Consider the following 22981-nt stretch of genomic DNA (forward strand, 5'->3'; position numbering starts at 1 on the left):
ATAGATCACTCAGGAGGAAAAAAAAAAAAATCCTTAATAGTGGCAGTGTTTAAGTGACTATATTCTGCGCTGTGAGAACACCAGGTGACATTTTTAACTTCCACCGCTCCTCACTTTTTAATCCGGTCAGTTTTCTAAACTTTCTAAGTCTCAGTTTTCTTATCTACGAAAAGAGGATCGTATTAAGAGCCTCCTACCTACTCCAGAACTTCTGTGAGAAGCAAATTAGAGGATATACGTGAAAATATTTCAAGATTTGGTAAAAGGCTACAAAATGTTTGTACCTGGCTACACATGAGACCACGACAAGTTATGTTTCTGGGCTAAAGAAACCCAGAGCCTAATCGCTAGGGAATGGAAGCGGAGCGTTGCTACGGGACGTCATCACCCCGCGCCAGACGCGACGGTTTCCGGATTGGGCTTCAGGCAGCATTCCTAGTCATGGGGGTTTGGCTGCGTTTGCTGGTGTTTGGTGGAGTGTCGCTTCGGGGCTGCGGCGGGGCCTGTGTCCCACTTGGGGGAAGCCGACTACTGATTTGTCGGCGCCAGGTCCGTGTTGCTGCAGGGCAGGTGGAGGCGGGCGGGTCGGAGATGCTGGGGCGCCAGGGCTGCAGGTGCTCTGCAATTGCCTCTTGCAGTCCTTCTTGGGCCCCCTCCCCTGCTCAGTGAGACGCCAGTTGTCTGGATGTGCCCACTTTCCAGGCAGGCCCCCAGTAGGACCAGGGCGAGGCATAGAGGGGTGAAATAGACGGCTAGAACATGGATGTGTGACTTGCACGTGCTTTCTTAGTGTTAAGTTTATTTAGAAAATAGGTTAAAGAGAAGGAAAACACGTGGGGGATTTAGCTCCGTAAAGAGGGAAATTATTTACTTGCTATTTTTAACGCCTGGCAAATAAATTTCAACTTAAACAATGTGTCTCTGCAGTTGTGATCAACGGCTATTTGTAAATAACACTAAAGGCCTAACTAATGGAGATAAGCAGAATTAAAGTAGAAAAGACCTGTTAATTGCAAATGTGATAATGGAGATAGCTTATTTTAAAACTGTTTTTTTCTTCTTCTTCTCAAGTTCTCTGGCGCTGAGAGTGAGACCCTAAAACAAAGAAGATCACAAATCATGTCTCGAGGACTTCCAAAGCAGAAACCGATAGAAGGTGTTAAACAAGTTATAGTTGTGGCTTCTGGAAAGGGTGGAGTTGGAAAGTCTACTACAGCAGGTATTATAGGATATTCTCATTTTGAGTAGAACTTTAGGCCAACTGGCAAGTGCACAATATTAAAGTTATAGTTTTGTTCTTGAAAAAGTATTTAATTTCTAATAGCTTGTTCCTTAGTATGAGGAGTTGGTAGTGATTGAGGGCTTAGATTTTGGAGTTAGGCAAAACTAGATATGTTGCCAGGTCTTGACCCTTAACTGAGGAAAAGGTAGTCAGGTTGCCCATCAGATCTTCAGTTTACTTAACTGTGAAGTGACAATGATGATAATCTTTTTCATAGGGTGGTCATGCAAATTAAACAAGTTAACCACTTAGCCCCCTGTCTCCTACATAGTAAGTACTCAACGTTTGATTGTTGTTATTATTTTTAAAACATTTAGTAAGTTTAATACTAAATTTATTTGTTTTTTAATACTAAATTTATTTGTTTTATTTGCATTCTTCTCTAATCTTTTTCAGTGTCCATTGAGCTAAGTAGTTGCAATGAGATTGTTTACATTATTGTGACCTATTTTCATTTAACCATAACAGTTTTCCAGCATTTATAAAGTCAAAATAGATCTAATATTTGAACATCTTTTAATTACTTAAAACATTTAATCTTTAGATCTTTATATTAATATACTGGAACAGAGAATTTTTTTTGGGTGAAGTTTTCAAATTGATTATAGATTTCATTGTGACTGAAATGCTGCTTTCAGAACCCATAAAAGAAGTCCCACTAGAAATGTAAGAGGTACCATCCAGGACTAATTAACAGGTATTCCCAATTTTTTTCAAAGAAACTATTTGTTACTAAAAAAATTTCAGTATGATAATGTAAAAAGGTAGCTCTCCTCCTTCCAGTTCAACAGAGGCAATTTGTATTATTAATTTGAAGTCATAAATCTATCAAGTTTTGTTGCATCACTTAAAATTTTCAGTCATTTTAATAGGAATGGCTTAATTCAGATCTTACTCAATTTATCCTTTTTGCAGTTGATTAAGAAAAAAACTATCCTTATTATATTTCATTTTGTCAGTTTTGACATAGTTCCTCACTATTAAGATCTTGTATATATTCATGTATTTTTTTTAAGCTTTTGACTCAGATTTCTGCATTTTTTCAAATTGAAGTGTAGCTGATGTACAGTATTATGTAAGTTCCAGGTATACAAAAATAGTTCACAATTTTTAAAGGTTATATTCCATTTACAATTATTATAAAATACTGGATATAATCCTTGTGTTGTACAATATATCCTTGTAGCTTATTGATTTTATAATAGTAGGTTGTACCTCTTAATTCCCTACTCCATCTTGCACCTCCTCCCTAAGATCTGTAAAGTTTTTTTTCCTCAGATATTAATCTAAACTTGGGGCATATATGTACCTTAAAATTACTCAATTCCATTGAAACCAATGACATTTTGAAATAAAAAGGGTCAGGTACAGAGTTCTGTGACTTTCACTAGAGATCCTGTGTCTTGACTCAAAGCCGTATTCCTGGATACAGCAGTTCTGTAGTTGTATAACCAGCTATAGATCCAACTGTATAGTGTTATTAGCTTAGTTTTTTCCCCCCACTTTGACCTGAATGTATTGTGGAAGAGTTTTTCATATATTTTGAAGAAATTAAGATTTAACAAGTATTGTAGTTATGATAGACTCCTACTATACTATTTGATAGATACCATATTATTATTTAAAATAGTGATTGTTCTTAATGAATTTATGCTGTATCCTACACACTCTTGCTTTCTTTCCTAAGGATGTACAATCTATCTATTTGATATTTTGTTTTTAAAACTTGGAAGCTCTTAGTTTTCAGTTCTTCAATCCACCTCTACTTGTGTTTTGAAAATTAAGGTTTCAAAAAAAAAGTACCTGTTTTCAGTGGTGTGAATCCTTTTGCAAGCTCTGTGTTTACTTGGTTTGGTTAAAGATGGAAGGCATTTGCATGATAATAGCCATAAGTTCTTTGGGTTTTGTGCAATATAATTTGTCAAATCTGTAGACTAGCACTTGTTTAAAACACATTTATTTATTGTTTTAGGTTCTAAGATCATCTAATGCCATGGGCTGTGGCAGCATTTAGACAGGAAAATATATGAGAAAATGTTCAGTGTGTGACATATGTGTGCTTTAGTAAGCGTCCCTTCTTTGCTTTTCATCTTTGTTAGCATCATACCATCTATGTCAAATAATCGATCTATACTTTTTCATAACTGCTGTCTCTGCTTTAGAAATAGAGTATTTCTATGTAACTCTGTCGGCATTATATTTCTTTCCTTATACATATTTATTCCAGTTCCAAACTGTCTCAAAATATTTCCCATCTGAATATGCATGCTAGAAATATTTTGGATTAGAATGAGGACATTTGATTAATGCAGACATGCTCTTAGATTCTATTTTGTAAATGGAGAAAGACCCTCACACTGAAATGAATTACTCTGCCTCAAAGTTGGATTATGTTTAACCTACAGTATACCTGAAATTCAGGATTATTTTATAATTTATAATTTAATGATTAAATCAAATATTAAGCATTGATAATGATTTGTCAAGTGCCATTCCCTAGGCTGAGTACTTTACACTTAAGAATTTGATTTGATTCTCACAAGAGTTATGAAATAGGACCTCATTTTATCAAGGAGGAAACATACTTGGGGGTAAAAATACTCAAGATTGTAAAACACAGAGTGGTGACCCTGGGGTTTGAACCAGGTCTGCCTTGAGAGTTTATGTTCTTAAATACTTCAAAAGAAACAGTATTGGCATCATCTATAACATTGTCCAGTAAGGAATTGTCATCCGCAGTGTGAGGGTCTGTTTATCGGTTTGGGAATGTATTCCTTTTGGACCTCTTTCTCATCTCAGATGTAGCATATCTCTCTTGCTGGGTTAACAGTGGTTTTGGGGCCTACTGCTTTCCCCGTTTATGTCTGAGATTAACTATTAATAGGCACTTTTGGGAAAATGTTTCGCTGTCTTACCTTTTTCCCTTTTTCCCTTCCCTCTCCTCACTGGTCCAAGCTTTCAGTTATGTGGGTATTTGTGAGTTATATTTGGAATTCCTGTATTACCTGCATTTATTTAAAAAAAAACAGTAAGATCAGCTCCATTTTTATTTATTAAAAAGTAATTTTTCTGCAAAGTATTTTTTGAAAATAATTGAATGATATATACATTAATATGATTAAAACATTTAATGGATTATTTAAACGCAGTTGTAACATATGATAAATGTTTTAAAATTTTGAGGCAGGCAACTGTTGCTTATGCTGAAATGTTACTTTCCTTTTTGTCTTTTTTGCTTTCTATAGTCTCTCCATGTCCTTGTTTATTTTTTTAATAAAGGACTTACATTAAAATTTTATTTGCTTTGGTTATTACATTGAAAATATTAAAAGGCAAAATGAATTCTGGTAGAAGGAAAGTTACTAAATTTAATTACTCTTTTGTTTCTTACAGTGAACCTTGCGCTTGCTCTAGCAGCGAATGAGTCGGTAGGTGTTTATTAATAGAACTACTAATTTGTTAACATTTTAAAGTCAATGATTTAGAGCATACTGATGTTTTTCATTTACTCTTATCAGGGGCTGTATATTGTAGCTGTAGTTATTTGCATGTCTTTAAGGGGCTAAAAAATCTGCCATAAGTACTGGTTACATTTAATAATGGTGATGAAAATGGAAGGGGATTGCTGGTCAAGGAATTCAGGTACCCTCTAGAAGTTAGAGAAGACAAGAAATGTTTTTTTTTTTTCCTTAGAGCCTCCCAAAGGTATGTAATCATGTCAAAACCTGAATTCTAGCTCATTGAAACCCATTTGAATTTCCGTGATAATTTTTTACAGTAAAAGTAGGAAACTGATACAGGAAGTCAGTTTTCTTAGTCCTTAAATTTCCAAAAGTGTCTTTATTTTACCTTCATATTTGCTAGTTTGACTAGATGTAGAATTCCAGGTTCACAATAATTTGCTTTCTGAACCTTGAAAACAGCTTTTCTTTTTCTTCTAGTATGCCAATAAGATGTCTGGTGATAGTCTGATTCATACTGCTTTGTAATAATCTGTGTTTTTCCCCCTGAGGCTTTTATGAGTTTCCTTTATTTCTTTTAAATTTAGAAATGTCACAGATATGTGTCTGGTTGTTGGCATTACATTTTTTTTAACCTGTTTGGAAATTGGGCAAGCAGTGCAAGGCTTGAGTCTTTTTCAGCTTAGGGAAAATTTCCTCATTGATTACTTTTTGTGATGTGCTTGTTCTTTCTCCAGATATTGGTTAAGTAGATATTGACTTTATGCTTGTTAATTTTTCTCTCATATTTTCCATCTCTTTGTCTTTTGCTCTGTGTTTTGGAAGATGTCTTATGCTATTTTCCACACTGCTATATTAGGTTGTGGTTGTTATTTAGCCCTTTTTATTTTTATTTTTAATTTGGAAATTATATTTTTTCTAGTTTTTCAGAACTGTTTCCCTATTTTGCAGTTGCTTTTCTTGATCACTTAAAAAAATGGTTGTACCATTAGTTTGAGAATTAATAAAAAGATTCCTTTTAATGATCTCTATTTATTTAGCATGGTGGTTCTTATAATATGGTCCACTGACCAGCAGAATGAGCATCACCTGGGAACCTGTTAAATACATAAAATCTTGAGCCCCAGACCTACTGAATCAGAAACCCTCAGGGTGGAGTCCTACAGTTTGTGTTTTAACCAGCCCTCTAGGTGATTTTGATGCATGCTGAAGTTTGAGAACCGTGCATCTAGAATTTTCTAGAACTCTAAATTGCTAATGCACTCTTTCTTGTTTTCTTGTGTGATTGTTTTTAATTTAGTTTTAGCTTTTTGTTTTGTTTTGGTTTCAATGCAAATTTGGAATAGAAGAGAGATACTAATGTATGGTTAGGCAACTTTATTGAAATAAAAACCAGTACTACTTTTTACAGAATACTTTTTATTAAAGCACTTAGTTACCTTGAAGAAAGGACCCCATCTTTCTTAAATTAGGGAGGAAACAGGAAAAATTCAGTGGATAGGAAGGTAAGTAAATTCATGGGTGTGGGGATCTTTTAATTTGGTTATCATTTCAGCCAAAGCTTTGAGTCTTAAGATAATGTGAAGTAACCATGTAATAAACGATCCAAGGATGAAAAAAATAGTTAAAAGGGATTGATTCCTTCATGTTAGATGTTGCTAGTTTTTTTTTTTAAATTATTTTCATTTTTATTTATTTTCACTCATCTATTTTGGCTGTGCTGGGTCTTTGTCGCTGCTCGTGGGCTTTCTCTAGTTACAGTGAGCACTTCTCTGTTGTGGTGCACAGGCATCTCGCTGCCTCTAGGCCCGTGGGCTTCAGCAGCTGCAGTATACAGGCTTAGTAGTTGTGGCTTGAGGGCTCTAGCGTGTGGCAGGCTTCAGCAGTTGTGGTGCACGGGCTTGGTTGCCCCATAGCATGTGAAATCTTCCCAGACCAGGGATCAAACCATGTCCCCTGCATTGGAAAGTGGATTTTTATCCAGCATACAACCAGAGAAGTCCTAGATGTTGCTAGTTTGGTGAGATGGTAGCTCCGAAATTTCTGTTTTTCTGTTTGCTTCACCCCACCCCATCCCCACCTCCTCCTTCAGGCATGAGAGCAGCTTCGTCTTTAATGGTCTAGATGTATGACAGGGAAATTGGCCGCAAGAAAGGAGAAGCAGTGTTTTTCTCTGGGCCACTTTTTCAGAAAGCATGTTAGTATCCATAAGTGTCTTTAAACACGTTGTAGAATCTTCCTTAGGAACGGCTTTAATATTCTGTTGCCCAGAAGGTGAGTTTTGTTTCTTTTTTTCATTTCTTGATTTTTTTTTTAGCAACGTTAGTATAGAATTTATAAAAAAGAAAGTCAGGAAATTTGAGCAGCATGTTGTGGAACTCAAAGATAATCTGACATAATGCAGTATTTTATAGTTGGTTATAGTCTTGTCCGGAGAAGGCAATGGCACCCCACTCCAGTTCTCTTGCCTGGAAAATCCCATGGATGGAGGAGCCTGGTAGGCTGCAGTCCATGGGGTCGCTAAGAGTCAGACACGACTGAGCGACTTCACTTTCACTTTTCATTTTCATGCACTGGAGAAGGAAATGGCAACCCACTCCAGTGTTCTTGCCTGGAGAATCCCAGGGACGGGGGAGCCTGGTGGGCTGCTGTCTATGGGGTCGCACAGAGTCAGACACGACTGAAGCAACTTAGCAGCAGCAGCACAGTCTTGTTCTGGTTAACTAGTTCGCATGTATTTAAGAAAGATTCATTGTATACAGCTTGATTAACAGTGTTTTGGATTTGAGAGCAACATGTTTGACTTAAACTGTGATCTGCTGAAGGACTAACTTCATATAGAAAAGAAGATAGATCATATATAAATAAATGATTTATATATATCTGACATAGTCTTATAATCTGTATTCCCCAATTTAAAATTTTAGTAATATTACGTTTATTTCAAGGACGTGTTTGGTCTATAGGGAAAACTCAAGATTCCTCCAAGGCCTTCTCATTGCCTGAGCTGATATAGATGGCTTATGTCCAGGGACATTTACTGGGGAATGGTACTAGGGTATGTTGCTTTGGGGCTTAAAACCTCCAGGTATGATGGTGTCTTTGGAGCTGATCTAGTGATTCATTCCCATGGAGCTTAATTCCATGGAGCTTGTTTTGTAAGAGGGGTCTCTGACCCGCTTACCCTTTAAGTCAACTTTGCCCAAGACCTTGCTAATTGTTTTCTCCTTTCTTCCTTGGATTGCCTTTTTTTAGCATCGCAGTGGGAAGATCTAATAAGACTTGTTTGTTGGCTTAGACGAAACAGGTCCAGGAAGTTATTCATTTTACTTACAATGTTGGTCTTAATAATCTCTAAACAGGGTTATATAAACCCCAGGAGATATGTAAGATAGTCATTGGAATGTGGAATTTTTCTTTATTTGTATGAATTTTTATCTTTTAAAATTTATGTTTTTTGTATACACTTTATAACTTATAGTAAATTAGTATAGTGGCTCTAATAAAGTCAACAGATGTATTAACATGTATTGAGGTTGTATACTTAATCATTTTTCACCGGGTGGGGTACGTGGTCAAAAAAGTTTGGTTGTCACTGGCCAAGGCAAAAGAAAATTTCTGAGCTGGATCATATACCAGTTCAAAAGAAGACTACTTTATAGAAAGAAAGAAAAGCCTTACAGGAATAGGGTGTGAATTTTCCCTGCCTTTTCTTTGCCTTTTGCACTTTCCTTTGGCGATGTAGCAGGTAGTGTTACAGGGCAGAATTTGGGATTCTGTCATGTGTACCATGCATTTAAATATTCAGTCCTGTGATATATTGGAGCTGGCTCATGCTAGTTGTGAGAACTGTTAAATTTTCAAGAATTTTGCAGTTGATATCCTGTTGTTAGCTCAAAATAGGCCATGGTGGGAGTATTTAATTAATGAAAATGGACAAATACTGAAAATTAGACTTCCCACCTCACCCTGGGCCATTGTTAAACATTTTCTGGCACAACACTGATGATACATATTACCCCATATATTTTAGTCTTTCTTTTGTCTATTTTCTTAACCACTTTTATGATGGATCTCATTCTTCTACAGTGTAAATTTAGTGAACAGAGAAGCACTGAAACTGCAGAGGGGAAGGTAAAGGTCACCAGACACCATTGATAAGCTCTGTGATGTTCCTAAATCAGTTTACTTTGGTTCATTTTAGTTCAGCAGACATTTAGTGAGCACCTCTAACACTCACTGTCAGACACAATGAGTATGGGTATATAAAGAAAAGTAAATATGCCCACTAAGACTGTATTAGCAAAACTGTTTTGTGTGTGTATAAATAATTACATAAGTGTGTATATGTCTTTTTGTGTATGTGTGTGTGTATTTTGGTGATGGTAATCGTTTCAGTTCAGTAATCGTTTCTTCTGTGAGTGAGACAAAGTGTGCTTAAAGCAACACTTAATAAGGTTTTATCGTAATTTGTTTCAGAGTAGGCACACTGTGCACTCTTAAAGGTTTTATAATCTAGTGAAGAAAAGAGGAAGATAAATGTCTTAAAATGATGACCTGTGTTCAAGGTCAAATATAGTAGTGTTTCTGTCCAAGACAACTAGCTTTTATTTCAGAGAAAAGCCGTCTTTTTTTCATAGAGCATTTTTGTGAACATAATTATATTTGCCTTTCACAGAAACCTATAATGCAGTACACTAAGTATTTATCAGTTTTACAGTCTTTATTGATTCTGCCCTATCCTTGTCACATTTCATCAGCCAGCAAATGTCCTTTTTTGTCTCTGCAATATTTTTCCAGTATGTATCTTTCTCTTTTCACTGTTCCCACTCTAATTAAGCCTCATATTACTTCTTTTTGGCTCATTCATTCATGTATACCTCAAACAGTTACAGAGTGCCTACCCTTCCCCAAGAACTTTGCTACTTTGGAGAATATGAAATGCATGAAATATAGCCCCTGCCTTTAAGGGCCTTGCAGACTAGGAGACTGCTGTAAGCACCTCTTACCTGTGCAAGCACAAATCCATTCAGTACATAATGCCAGGTTATTCTTACTTGAGCACCATTGGAACCCCATTTCACCCTGCTCAGAGTGACTCCTGAATGCCTTTGGTGAGCTTCAAGATCTTCTATAATCTGGCTCCCATACACCTTTCTGGGTTTATCTTCAGCTCTTCTAAATGGTCCCTGTGCTCTGGCAAGTCTGGGTTACTTGCTGTTGCCAGTTTGGGGTTGACTATATTGATATTATGTTTGTAATAGCTCACAGTGTTTCTTCTATGTTTCTACTGGAGTGTCTGTAGATTTTCTTCAGCTTTACTCGTCCTCTCCTCCAGGCTGCGATGCATGGCTTGGCTGGTTATATCATGCCCCTAGAGTGCTTCTCAAGGGAATTGAGTGATGACAGACATCCAGGGTATCCTCCTCTTCATGTGCACCCACAGACAGCATTCTGGTTCACACTGAGGCCCTGCCCTGAGAGGTACTTAGTGACGTGCTCCCTGAATTCACTGCCAGGGAGAGTCTTTCTTCCATCTTGTGAAATCCAGTAGCACTATTTATTGTTACTATTATGTACCCATGTAACCATTCTGGTAATTTTATATAGCAAATAATAAAAATAACATTTATCGAACATTTGTTATATGTCAAGCACTGTTCCTCATGATAATGTTTCTTAACTCATTTATTCTTCATAGCAACCATATGGGAATAGATACTGTTATGATCCCTATTGTACATAAGAAGCAGAAGCAGCTGAAGGCTAAGTATTTTGCCCAAGCTCACCCAGGAAGTAAATGGCAGAGCCAGGTTTGAATGCCAGCCTAGATCCTGTACCCTTCCCCTATTTGTTATACTCCTCCTATGATAGCTAGATTCTTATGATTCAGAACTGTGTTGTCTTCATTCTTGGCTATTGATTTAGGAAATAGACAACAAATGTTTGCTACATGGATGAATCAAGGGTATACAGATGGGTTTCGTAGTATATAAGTGCAAAGGTTTGTTTTGCATTGTTTTATGAGAAGTGGTGTGGGATGGGAGGGCTTGTTGTGGCTTAGTGGCCTGCGTACTATTCTTTTCCTGATTCTTAAATGATAGTGTGTCCATCATTCTACTTGGTTCTCTTCTCATTTTATACTGTCCAGTAATCTTATCTTTTCCCACTACCCCAGTAACTATCCATGTGCCCTGGATTCTAAATGCATCACCAGCCTAGATATCTCTCCTGGGTGCCAGACCTGGATGCCTCACCTCCTGTAGATACCCACTTGAGTGCTTTACAAACATTCAGGCTCAACATGTATAAAACCAAACTCTTCTTTCTTGTAATTGTCTTTGTCCTGTGACAGTCATGTGGTTCCCTCCCACCTCCAAATCAGATACCTGTTCCTGCTGTTTCTACCACTCAAAGCTTTCTGGAGTATGTCTTCTCATTTCATTCCTTAATGCCATATCTTTTTCAGACCTTTGTTATGGATCTTTCATGAGATGATTCCAGCTGTTTATTTTCTCTGCTATGATGCTTTGAGGACAGGACTAGTACTTCCCATATTATTTGAGAGTTCTGTTTCCTTGTTTAATTTCTATGCTAGTTTAGGAACCTTTTTGGGCCAAGGATCTTGGCCTTAGTCCCTTTTTTTTTTTTTTAATTCTCAGTCTCTAGTCCAGTGATGGTATATAGAAGGCTCTTGGTAAATGTTGGTAATGACAGTGGAACACGTTAAGTGAAGAGTGGTTGTGAATATATATACTAATATATTTCACATATGTAGATTCTAAGTGTTGGATAAGCTATCTATGATTTGTTGAATGCTAAACTATGCCCCTTTCCCCCTTGAGCAAATGAAATTGAAATCTAAATGGGATAATGTGAAGTGCTTACCACAATGGCTGATACATAGTAAGCTTTAAATTACTTTTTAGTATTGTAGCTAAGTAAAATTTTTTTGCAAGTAATGTCTCAAAAATTGATATGCATTTTACTTAATTGACTATTAACAAAAACTTATTTTAAGTTTTTACTTATTTTCCATTGCTACAATGAATCATTAAGTAGAATTTTAATTGGACTGAAAGATGGAAAAGGAAGCAGTATGATCTTCAAAGAGTTTGTGTTTCTTTGGTTATTTTTTTTCCATTGATGTTTATCTCAAAATATTTATTTTTTTCCCATGATTACATAATGTCTTCACACTTATTCTTTGCAGATGTTCTGCTCTATTTCACAAAATTATTATGAGAGGCTCTTAAACATAATTAAGATTGTCTTAAGTCTTTGAAGTTCTGTGATTATGTTGGGAAAAACTGGGAAGTTTTAGTTCGAGATTTAGGTTTCGGTTTTTGAAAAGTTCATTGATCTTGGAAAGAGAACATGATGTGTACTGCCACTTAAAACATGATGATTTTCTTCACTAATAGCTATGTGTATAGCAGTTAACAATCCAGCTTTTTGGTGGCAAATAGATCTGGGCTTGATTCTGGCTCTGCCTCTTGCAGCCTGTGTAACTTTTGCCTGTACCTACCTCTTAAGGCTGTGAGTATTAAAGGAGATAGTTCATATATAGCACTTAGCACAGTGTCTGGCATATTGTTGTTGCTGTTCAGTCGCCTCTGACTCTTTGCAACCCCATGGTCTGGCATATAGTAAATGCCAATAAGAGCATTAGCTGTTCTAGTTTTCTAAATTCCACCCTGGACACATTAACTATAATACTAGTTATAATGTGAATTTGGATTAAATATGAATGAAACTCTGTTTTTCACAGTTCATAGGAAATCCTGATGTATACTACTTAGCTCATATTGGGGATTATCTTCTCTTTAATGCCAATGTTGTAAAGAAATTACAGTATATTAAAGCAACCTGTTCTTAAATTTTTTTTTAATCATTGCTTGGTAGTATATACAACATACACATTTCTTATAAAAATATTTTGTTTTGTTAATGGTGAGCCATTTTGGAGGAAGGGTTCAGTGTTAGTGTTCAAAGTATAGATATTTTAAAGCTGGAGAGGAAACTCGGACAAGAGATCTGGAAGGAACAATTGCAAAATCATTTTTCCTCCTTTTTGTTCTTCAGTTCAAAAGTAATTCTTGGTAAGAAGAATGTTTTTTTAAGTGAATTTGAACTCACACATTTTGACATTTACTGAGGAGAGACTCAGAAGATATATTTGTATCTTTAATTCTTAATTAAAATTAAGAACTTGTTTTAGGATAAGAAATGGATTTATTTTAGTAGTTATAAATTTATAATGACTTTCTTACAAATATTTTGATAATTGTGATCACTACACAAATTCATGGAGAAGGAAGTGGCAACTCACTCCAGTACTCTTGCCTGGAAAATCCCATGGACAGAGAAGCCTGGTAGACTACAGTCCATGGGATCACAAAGAGTTGGACAGGACTGAGCCACTTCACTTCACTTCACTTCACACATATTCATACATATTACATTCATAGAGGATTATTAGTTTATAATCAATGAAAAGAGTGAATAGATTTCCAATGAAGCACTTTTGTCTTGGACTTCCCTGGTAGCTCAGCTGGTAAAGAATCCACCTGCAATGCGGGAGACCTGTTCAATCCCTGGATTCAGAAGATCCACTGGAGGAGGGCATGGCAACCCACTCCAGTATTCTTGCCTGGAGAATCCCCATGGACAGAGGAGCCTGGCGGGCTGCACTGCATGGGGTCACAAAGAGTCGGACACAACTGAGTGACTAAGCACAGCAGAGTGCTTTTGTCTTATTCCTTCATATATAGGTTTGTTCATTCATTCTTTTATAAAAACATTTGTTGAGGGCCTGTCATCTCCTAGGTTCTGTGCTTGACATGGGAATTCAGAGCTGAAAAAGCCCTACTGCTGTCCTCATCTTAGTTAATTTACAGCCCGAGTGCCTGTTTGGGAGATTGTTATTTTGGTTGGAGCCAGGATCTCTGTGTGACTAGATGATTTTTGACTTGTCTCTGGTCTAATTCTCTTCTCATTTGCCACAGATGCTCTTCCAAATGTTTCCCATTTTCAATCTGTCTATCACATTCCACATTTCTTCACCCTGAAAGGTTGTTGTTGAACCACGCAAAGACACCGGGATCCTTGGCCTCCGGAGGAGAAGAATTCAATCAGGGGCCAGAGATGGGACTTGATCACTCAGAGCTTTTGTGTAATAAAGTTTTATTAAAGTATAAAGGAGATAGAGAAAGCTTCTGACATAGACATCAGAAGGAGGTGGAAAGAGTACCCACTTGCTAGTGTTAGCAGTGGAGTTATATACTCTCCAGTGAATCCAAAAAATGTCTGGAGATTGTAAAGACCTCACCAGATCTACTCCCATAATTTACACTTTAAGAGAACAGAATTAGCGAGAAGGTTTAATCTAGAGACTGTCCTCAGGCAGGATACATTATTGTTAAATGATCCTAAGGAATGTAGAGGGAAAAAAGAGTTTGTCCTTTCTTCCTCCTTGAGAATTCCAGACCCCCTCTCCTTGGGGACCCCTATACTTCTTATCAGCCTGCCTAGGAAGTGACTCTATCAACCCCTAGCATGTGATCTTGCCTCCTATTCAACTTTTAAAATGGACTTTTCCTCCGTAACTTGTTTACTGTCGTCTCCCTTTATCATTTGTATCTTTCTGTGATCGTCATGATTACATTCCTCTCCTTCCTCAGGGAAAGAGATTTCAGACCCGATACCTCTGCCTGGACTCTTGATCCTCCATTTTCTGCCTTTTCTAGGATTTGACTCATACATTCCTTTTGGTATCTTCAGTTTATCTTCACTCATTCTTTCCCTGTGGTCTAGAGAGCTCCTCATCTCACTCATACACGTTGAGAGGTATGAATGTGTATTTGTTGGGTGAGTGAATGAATCAGCAGATCTTCTTTAGCCCCTGGGTCCCCTCAAGCTTCTGCCCACTCTGACTTTCCAGTTACAGCCATACTTGAGAGAGTTGTCTATACTTGCTGTGTCAGTTTACCCAATTCTCATTTACTTCTCAACTTCTGTAATTTGACTTATTACTATGCTGTTGAATTTCCTCTTGTAGTTATCAGCTATCTGCCAAATATATATTCTCTGTCCAAAAATGCTTGATTCTACTTGATACCCTGCTACATTTGATACTGCTGACCACAGTGGCCGACGTGTTAGAGAATCTTTATTTGTTTGGCTTTTTTATCATTCTATCTTGATTCTTCTCTCTTTCTCCACCCTTTCAATTTCCTCTCTAACTTTTCATATTGCTCCATTCCTATTTTTTAACATTTTTCTCCCTTATACTTAACATGCCTTCCCTTTGTCTTTATATACTGCTTCTTTGTCATCTGTCTCTTTTTAAAAATCTAGAGCCTTATTTTCAGTAGTTTGTTCAGCATCTCCATTTGGTGTTCTACAGATCTGTCAGATTTAAATCATTGAAATGGAACTACCATAATTTTCTTCCTCTCCTAAACCTTCTGTTCCCGTATCCGTTGATAATTCACTTATATGCTACCATTACTCATGTCAGTTAGCTATTGACGTGTAACAATCCACCCTAAACTTAATCATATAAAGCAACAACTATTTTATTTTGCTCACAGTTTCTGTGGGACAAAAATCTGGCTAAAACATAGGTGGGATGGCTTGTCTTTGTTGTACAACATTTGGGGCTGCAACAGGGAAGATTCAAATGGCTGGGGACTGAAATTATCTGGGACTCTTCATTCATATGCTTGGTCCTTGGCCCTGGATGATTTGAAGGCTGAGCTTAGCTGGGATTGTTGATTGGAGTACCTTTACCTGGCCTTTCCATATCACACGGGCTTCATCGCAGCATGGCAGCCTCAGTGCAGTTGGACTTCTTATGTGATGTCTCAGAGCTTTGAGAGTTAATGCCCCACTGAATGAGGAGGAAGATGTATAGCCTTTTGTGACCTAGTCTTGGTTGTCAGGCTGGGTTCTGGACTGAAGTACTCATGTGCTTCCCGGCTTCAAGGAGGAGGAGGCATAGACCTCACTTCATAATGGGGGGGGGGTACTAGTAAATATGTGGCCATGTTTTAAAAATATCACACCACATCTATTGGTGCCCTGTGTAGAAACCTCGATACTATCTTGGCTTTCATTTCTCCAGTCCCACTCCACTTTTATATATCTGTTACTAAGTGCTGGCCTTTTTAAATGTGGAAGTATCTCCTTTTCTCTATTATCATGAACATATGTAAGACTTTTATTACCTTTCACTTAGGAGTTTTCATAACTTCTTCAGTTCAGTTCAGTTGCTCAGTCGTGTCCAACTCTTTGCGACCCCATGAATCCCAGGACAATAGGCATCCCTGTCCATCACCAACTCCTGGAGTTCACTCAGACTCAAGTCCATCGAGTCGGTGATGCCATCCAGTCATCTCATCCTCTGTCGTCCGCTTTTCCTCCTGTCCCCAATCCCTCCCAGCATCAGAGTCTTTTCCAATGCGTCAACTCTTCGCATGAGGTGGCCAGAGTACTGGAGTTTCAGCTTTAGCATCATTCCTTCCAAAGAACACTCAGGACTGAACTCCTTTAGAATGGACTGGTTGGATCTCCTTGCAGTCCAAGGGACTCTCAAGAGTTTTCTCCAACACCACAGTTCAAAAGCATCAATTCTTCGGCGCTCAGTTTTCTTCACAGTCCAACGCTCACATCCATACATGACCACAGGAAAAACCATAGCCTTGACTAGATGAACCTTTGTTGGCAAAGTAATATTTCTGCTTTTTAATATGCTATCTAGGTTGGTCATAACTTTTCTTCCAAGGAGTAAGCGTCTTTTAATTTCATGGCTGCAGTCACCATCTGCAGTGATTTTGGAGCCCAAAAAGATAAAGTCTGACACTGCTTCCACTGTTTCCCCATCTATTTGCCATGAAGTGATGGGACCAGATGCCATGATCTTCATTTTCTGAATGTTGAGCTTTAAGCCAACTTTTTCACTCTCCTCTTTCACTTTCATCAAGAGGCTTTTGAGTTCCTCTTCACTTTCTGCCATAAGGGTGATATCATCTGCACATCTGAGGTTATTGATATTTCTCCTGCAATCTTTTTCCAGCTTGTGCTTCTTCCAGCCCAGCATTTCTCATGAGGTACTCTGCATAGAAGTTAAATAAGCAGGGTGACAATATACAGCCTTGACGTACTCCTTTTCCTATTTGGAACCAGTCTGTTGTTCCATGTCCAGTTCTAACTGTTGCTTCCTGACCTGCATACAGGTTTCTCAAGAGGCAGGTCAGGTGGTCTGATATTTCTGTCTCTTTCACAGTTTTCTACAGTTTATTGTGATCCACACAGTCAAAGGCTTTGGCATAGTCATTAAAGCAGAAATAGATGTTTTTCTGGAACTCTCTTGCTTTTTCCATGATCCAGCAGATGTTGGCAATTTGATATCTGATTCCTCTGCCTTTTCTAAAACTAGCTTGAACATCTGGAAGTTCATAGTTCACGTATTGCTGAAGCCTGGCTTGGAGAATTTTGAGCATTACTTTACTAGCATGTGAGATGGGTGCAATTGTGTGATAGTTTAAGCATTCTTTGGCATTGCCTTTCTTTGGAATTGGAATGAAAACTGACCTTTTCCAGTCCTGTGGCCACTGCTGAGTTTTCCCAATTTGCTAGCATATTGAGTGCATCATTTTGACAGCATCATCTTTCAGGATTTGAAATAGCTCAATTGGAATTCCATCCCCTCCACTAGCTTTGTTCGTAGTGATGCTTTCTAAGGCCCACTTGACTTCACATTCCAGGATGTCTGGCTCTAGGTGAGTGATAACCTCTTAATTAGTCTTTATTATCTCTCCCACTTGAATTAAATAGTGATTCCTTGCACTGACTGTAGGATAGTTCTTACTGCATACAGGTCTATGTCCAAATTGCTTAACTTAGCTCTTAAAGGTTGGTGGTGATGGTTTAGTCACTAAGTCGTGTCCGACTCTCACGATCCCATGGACTGTAGCCTGCCAGGCTCTCCATGGGATTTCCCAGGCAAGAATACTGGAGTGGTTTGCCATTTCCCTCTCCAGGGGATCTTTCTGAACCAGGGATCGAACCCAGGTCTCTTGCACTGTAGACAGTTTCTTAAAGGTTGTGTCTATCTAAGTTTCCACTCTGTGATTGAGTTTGCTTCGGCTGCTCCTTTGCATTAGCTGTCTTCCTTGTTTCCTTTGCCCAGTTCATTCTTCAGGTCTCATGTTGGCAGTTTTCTTCCTCTTCTAAACCTCCTTCCTCTCTGAAGCCTTTTTAGTGGCTTCATATAATGTCAATGTCACTTCTTCCTCATTGGTTCATACGGTTATCTCTTGCCATTAGAATGACCATAACTTTCACAAGGTCAGGGACCATATCTTAAACTATCTGCCACTATTGCCTGTCCTATTATATACTCAGTAAATGCTTGCTAGGTGACTGAAAACAAATTTCACTTTGGTCGAATTCTCTAAAGATTTGAATGAGTTACTGGACTTTCTAAAATGTCTATAAAATTACCAAGGAGTCATTTTTGTCATGGGAGAGTTATGCTCAGAGAAGCTTTGAAGTTAGGGAGTTTACATTCTGTATGTCAACATTTTATTTCAGTTAAATCATATACAACAAAACCAAAAACTTTATACTTGCAATATTATCATTGTGTGCCAGAATTCAGGGAAGTGAACAAGAATTAGATTTAAAAGAAGCTTTGATAAGATTAAAGCCTGTGAGAATAAAGTTGAAACCAGAACAGTATTGTTTTTGTTTGAAGCATTTTAAAATTTCAGTTTTGGCCTTGAAATAGTTCACGTTACAGATTTTGTTCCAGCCTATTTCTGTTTGGTCAGGAACATGTGATGCTTCACTTTTGGCAGCTGCACTGTGTGAAAGGGCTGGGGTCAGCACTGCTGTGCAGAAATGGGTCAGTGAGCGTTCAGATGAAAGCGAAAAAAACTTTTAAAGAGTCTTTATTTATTGTTGGTGTAATAAGACAAAATAATTATAAGCTTGAACCTCTTACTGTGTCCTTACTTCCTCCTTCATCTCTCAAATGCCTTGCCAAATTAACCACATCAACGAATTTTACAGAAAATGGATTGCTATTTTAAATAGTTCTTTAGCTATTATTCTTAAGAAGCTTCTTCAGAAAGTCTTTCTCTGTTGTCCTCCAAAAGGACATAAGTCTCCTTTGTATGTCTATAAAAGTCTGAAATGGCCATTTAAGAGAGCAGGCAGCATGTTCTTGAGTGAGTGATAAAGTACAGTAACTACTTAATTTTAGTTGAGCTGGAAGGAAGAACTCTATCCTACTGTTTCTTTAAAATATGATTTTATCACCGTCAGGACAGATAACAAGCTAGGATTTTTTTAAGAGCAATAAAATGACCAGTTGGTTTATTACTAGTGGCTTTTAAACAATGTAACATTCTTAAATTAAAGAGAGAAAGTACTCAGGTCATCTTGAAAAGCAGTTTCCATGCCCTGCCTGGGAATACTGTTGCTCTGTGTTTAGATTTTTCCTGAATAAGATAAGACACATATGGTTTCTCCAAACCCTGGAACAGCCTTGCTCTCAAATTTGTGCTGGAATGTTATCTGGAATGTGATGGGGCTCTTTGTCAGTCACCATGGAAACTGACCAAAGCTCTATCTAGTCCTATCCTTTGGGCTATTTGGGGTGACTTAAATAAAAGATGATCAGCAAATGTAATCCTATTCCCCACATATATATTTTCTTTAAAAATTATTAAAAATACAGCTTACTAAGAGAGAAAAGGATATCTGTATCCTATTTTTATTAGGCGATTTAAAACATTTTGTGCAGCTGAAGACTATTCTGGCCAAGGAACATTAATGAAAATTCTCATTTTGAATGGGCATAATTCCATTGGTTTGTGACTTTTGTCTTTTGGCCTCTGTGCTTATATATGCAATAGAATACCAAATGCTGAATTTCCATTTACTGCTTAGTGATGGAGAGGGACTTGTCAGAGATTTTAAGTCATGTGTTTTATATTATACCATTGCCAAGTGAAATGTGGTTTATGTTGTATAGAGATGGACGAGTTAACGGCATCTGTGAGCAATTAAGATAATTAAGTATTCAGGTATTATAGACATCTAATAGTACGTCTTCTGAAATGACCAGTTTGTAGCTAAAGTTAGGGAGGACTTTATATTTCTGGTAATTCTTAGAAGTCTGAGCTTTGACAGTCTCTTCTGTTTCCTCAGTGGGAGACTGGTGAACAGAGGAGGATGATCTGAGCAGAGACTATGGGGATTTGTCTGATGCTGATAGAAGAGCCTTTTAAAATTTTTACTTATTTTTTAAATTAATTTTTATTGGCTATAGTTGCTTTACAGCATTGTATTCAAAGTCTTTTTTAAGTAGTTAATTTTTAGAAAATTGAGGTGAAATTGACAGTAATAGAGTTTTGTGTTTTGAGCCACACTGCCTGCATTATTCCATACTCAAAGGTTTATTCCATTTTCAAGGTCAGACTCAGATAAGGTAAAAATGGAAACTTGGATTGTTGAGGCTCCTCTTGGTTATTTCAAATAACATGATTTCCTTCAATGTTCAATAGAGTCTGTCTATAAAAAAATGAAAATAGTTAGTGCTTCTACAGATAGAGATACTTTGATTCATTCATTCAAGTACTTACTTAGTACTTATGTACTGAGTACTTTTCTGGGTCCTGGAGATATAATGATAAAAAAGTCCACATTCCTATTTTAAAGGAGTTTACAGTCTGGTGGAAGAGATACAATAAATAAATACGTACTTTTAGGTAGTAGCAAGAGTTATGAAAGATAATAAAGCAGTGTAAGGAAACAGAAAGTGATGGGAGGTGCTGTATTAGATTGGGTTGACAGGAAGGGACTGTCTAAAGATGTCAGAGCAGAGACCTAAGTCAGTTGAAAAATGGCCTGGGGAAGAGCAGAAGCCCTGACGTGGACTCCACTCGGATTGTTTAAAGAATACCAGGAAGGTCAGTGTGGCAAGAGTGGACCAAGGGAGAGGTTGGCAGGGTCACGTCATGCAGCCTTATAAGCCATGGTGGAACTCTGAACTTTTTTTCTGAGTGTGATGTCAATTTTTAAACCAGGGCAGTGACATGATCTTATTTACTTTTTAGAAGGCTGCAGCTGCATTGTAGAGCATAGACTGTAGGGGAGTAAGAATGGAAGCAGAGAGACTTGCTAGTAGCAGTTGCAGGGGTTTAGGCTAAAGATGATAGCTTGCACTGTCATCTGCCTTCAGTTCAGTTCAGTTCAGCCGCTCAGTCATGTCTGGCTCTTTGCGACCCCATGAATTGCAGCACGCCAGGCCTCCCTGTACATCACCAACTCCCAGAGTTCACTCAGACTCGCGCCCATCGAGTCGGTGGTGCCATCCAGCCATCTCATCCTCGGTCGTCCCCTTCTCCTCCTGCCCTCAATCCCTGCCAGCATCAGAGTCTTTTTCCAATGAGTCAACTCTTCGCATGAGGTGGCCAAAGTACTGAAGTTTCAGCTTTAGCATCATTCCTTCCAAAGAAATCCCAGGGTTGATCTTCAGAATGGACTGGTTGGATCTTCTTGCAGTCCAAGGGACTCTCAAGAGTCTTCTCCAACACCACAGTTCAAAAGCATCAATTCTTCGGCACTCAGCCTTCTTCACAGTCCAACTCTTACATCCATACATGACTACTGGAAAAACCATAGCCTTGGCTAGACGGACCATACTCAGCAAAGTAATGTCTCTGCTTTTGAATATGCTATCTAGGTTGCTCATAACTTTTCTTCCAAGGAGTAAGCGTCTTTTTCATCTACCTTGGTGGTAGCTATGTGCTGTGCTTAGTCATTCAGTCGTTTCCGACTCTTTGTGACCTCACAGACTGCAGCCTGCCAGGCTCCTCTGTCCATGGGGATTCTCCAAGCAAGAATACTAGAGTGGTTTGCTATACCCTCCTCCAGGGGATCTTCCAACCCAAGGATTGAACCCAGGTCTCCCTCATTGTAGGCTGATTCTTTACCATCTGAGCCACCAGTGAAGCCCAAAAATATTGAAGTGGGTAGCCTATCCCTTCTTTAGGGGATCATCCCAACCCGGGAATCAAACCAGGGTCTCCTGAATTGCATGTGAATTCTTTACCAGCTGAGCTACCAGGTAAGCCCTTGGTGGTAGAGGTAGTGTTAATTAAGTACTTAGGTCCAAAACCCATCACTCGAACTATATCATCATCCCAAACTGAAACCTGGGATTTGGGAAAATGGTCTTATATCAAGTAGTACATTTTTAAGGTTGTGATAATGGAATGCATGTATTTTAAGACTTATCCAAATTGCTAAAGCCATAGAGAGTTAAAAAAAAAAGACATTGGTTTTAAATGTTCTAATTGGTGTAGCACATTGGTTTTGAGCAGTTGTCTGCTTGTTACTTTATTAGCCAATTCCCCATACTTTCTTTGGTTTAAAATAGTGGAAAGCTTCGTTCTTTTAGATGTTCGCTAAGGAATTAAAAAAAATCCTGTCAGGATGAACTGGGTACTGACTAGAATGGTTAATTTCCAAAAGTTACGTAGCATAGAAATTCCATCATGGTAGGGACAATTTGAAAATTATTAGATGCCGGTGATAATAGGATAGAGGGGGCTTGTTTATGAACAGAGTATTTTAGTGTGCAAATGCCAGCTGTGCGTGACTAAGGGTGGCATTCATCCAGGTGAAGGATGTTTTGGGGGAAATTTGTGTACTTTTTTTTTTAACAGCAGAGAGACTTTTTTCAGTTAGACTACTGGTCTCTTTTCTTTTACAGAGGATTAAGTTTCAAAGGAAGGATCAGACCACTCTGGTGGGATGAGATGGTGGTGGAGGACATATTTGGAATAAGAGGGATGTTTGCAACAATACTGGGCTAGAATTTCCCTAAACACTATGGTTCATAAGCATTTGACCAAATACTCAAGGGCCAAATCTTCATATTACTTGTTTTCCTCCGTTTAATGAGAATGATTGAGCTTAATTAGCTCCCAATTTTGTATTTACAGTGGTCACACCACAGAGCTTGTGAATACTTTAACAAACTTTTTTTCCCCACATTATAGTAATAAATAATACCTGTTTTGAGCATCAGATCTTTGCAAAAGTAGTTTGGTAGTAGAAATTGTTTTCATAATGGAGAAAAAAGGACTAAAGATTGCTATAAGTAATCAAAAGAAAAAGGGAAATTTAAGAGTCTGTGATATGTCTTTTTAAAACTTTT

The 22981-nt window shown here is 37.9% G+C and overlaps 1 protein-coding gene across 4 annotated transcripts in view; it reads left to right on the forward strand.

Moving 5' to 3' along the window:
• NUBPL (nucleotide binding protein like) overlaps positions 413-22981 on the forward strand; it is a 232337-nt gene continuing 209768 nt past the window's right edge. For all 4 annotated transcript variants that reach the window (XR_001919904.1, XM_018066437.1, XM_018066436.1 and 1 more), the window contains exons 1-3: positions 413-549; positions 1072-1219; positions 4676-4710. Coding sequence is in view for 3 of the 4 variants with exons in the window: in XM_018066437.1 (XP_017921926.1) it covers positions 442-549; positions 1072-1219; positions 4676-4710 (291 nt within the window). In the remaining variant the exon portion in view is untranslated. The remainder of the gene's footprint in view (positions 550-1071; positions 1220-4675; positions 4711-22981) is intronic.

Source organism: Capra hircus, chromosome 21 (genome assembly GCF_001704415.2).
Source record: "Capra hircus breed San Clemente chromosome 21, ASM170441v1, whole genome shotgun sequence".
In the NCBI taxonomy this organism is placed as follows: Eukaryota; Metazoa; Chordata; class Mammalia; order Artiodactyla; family Bovidae; genus Capra; species Capra hircus.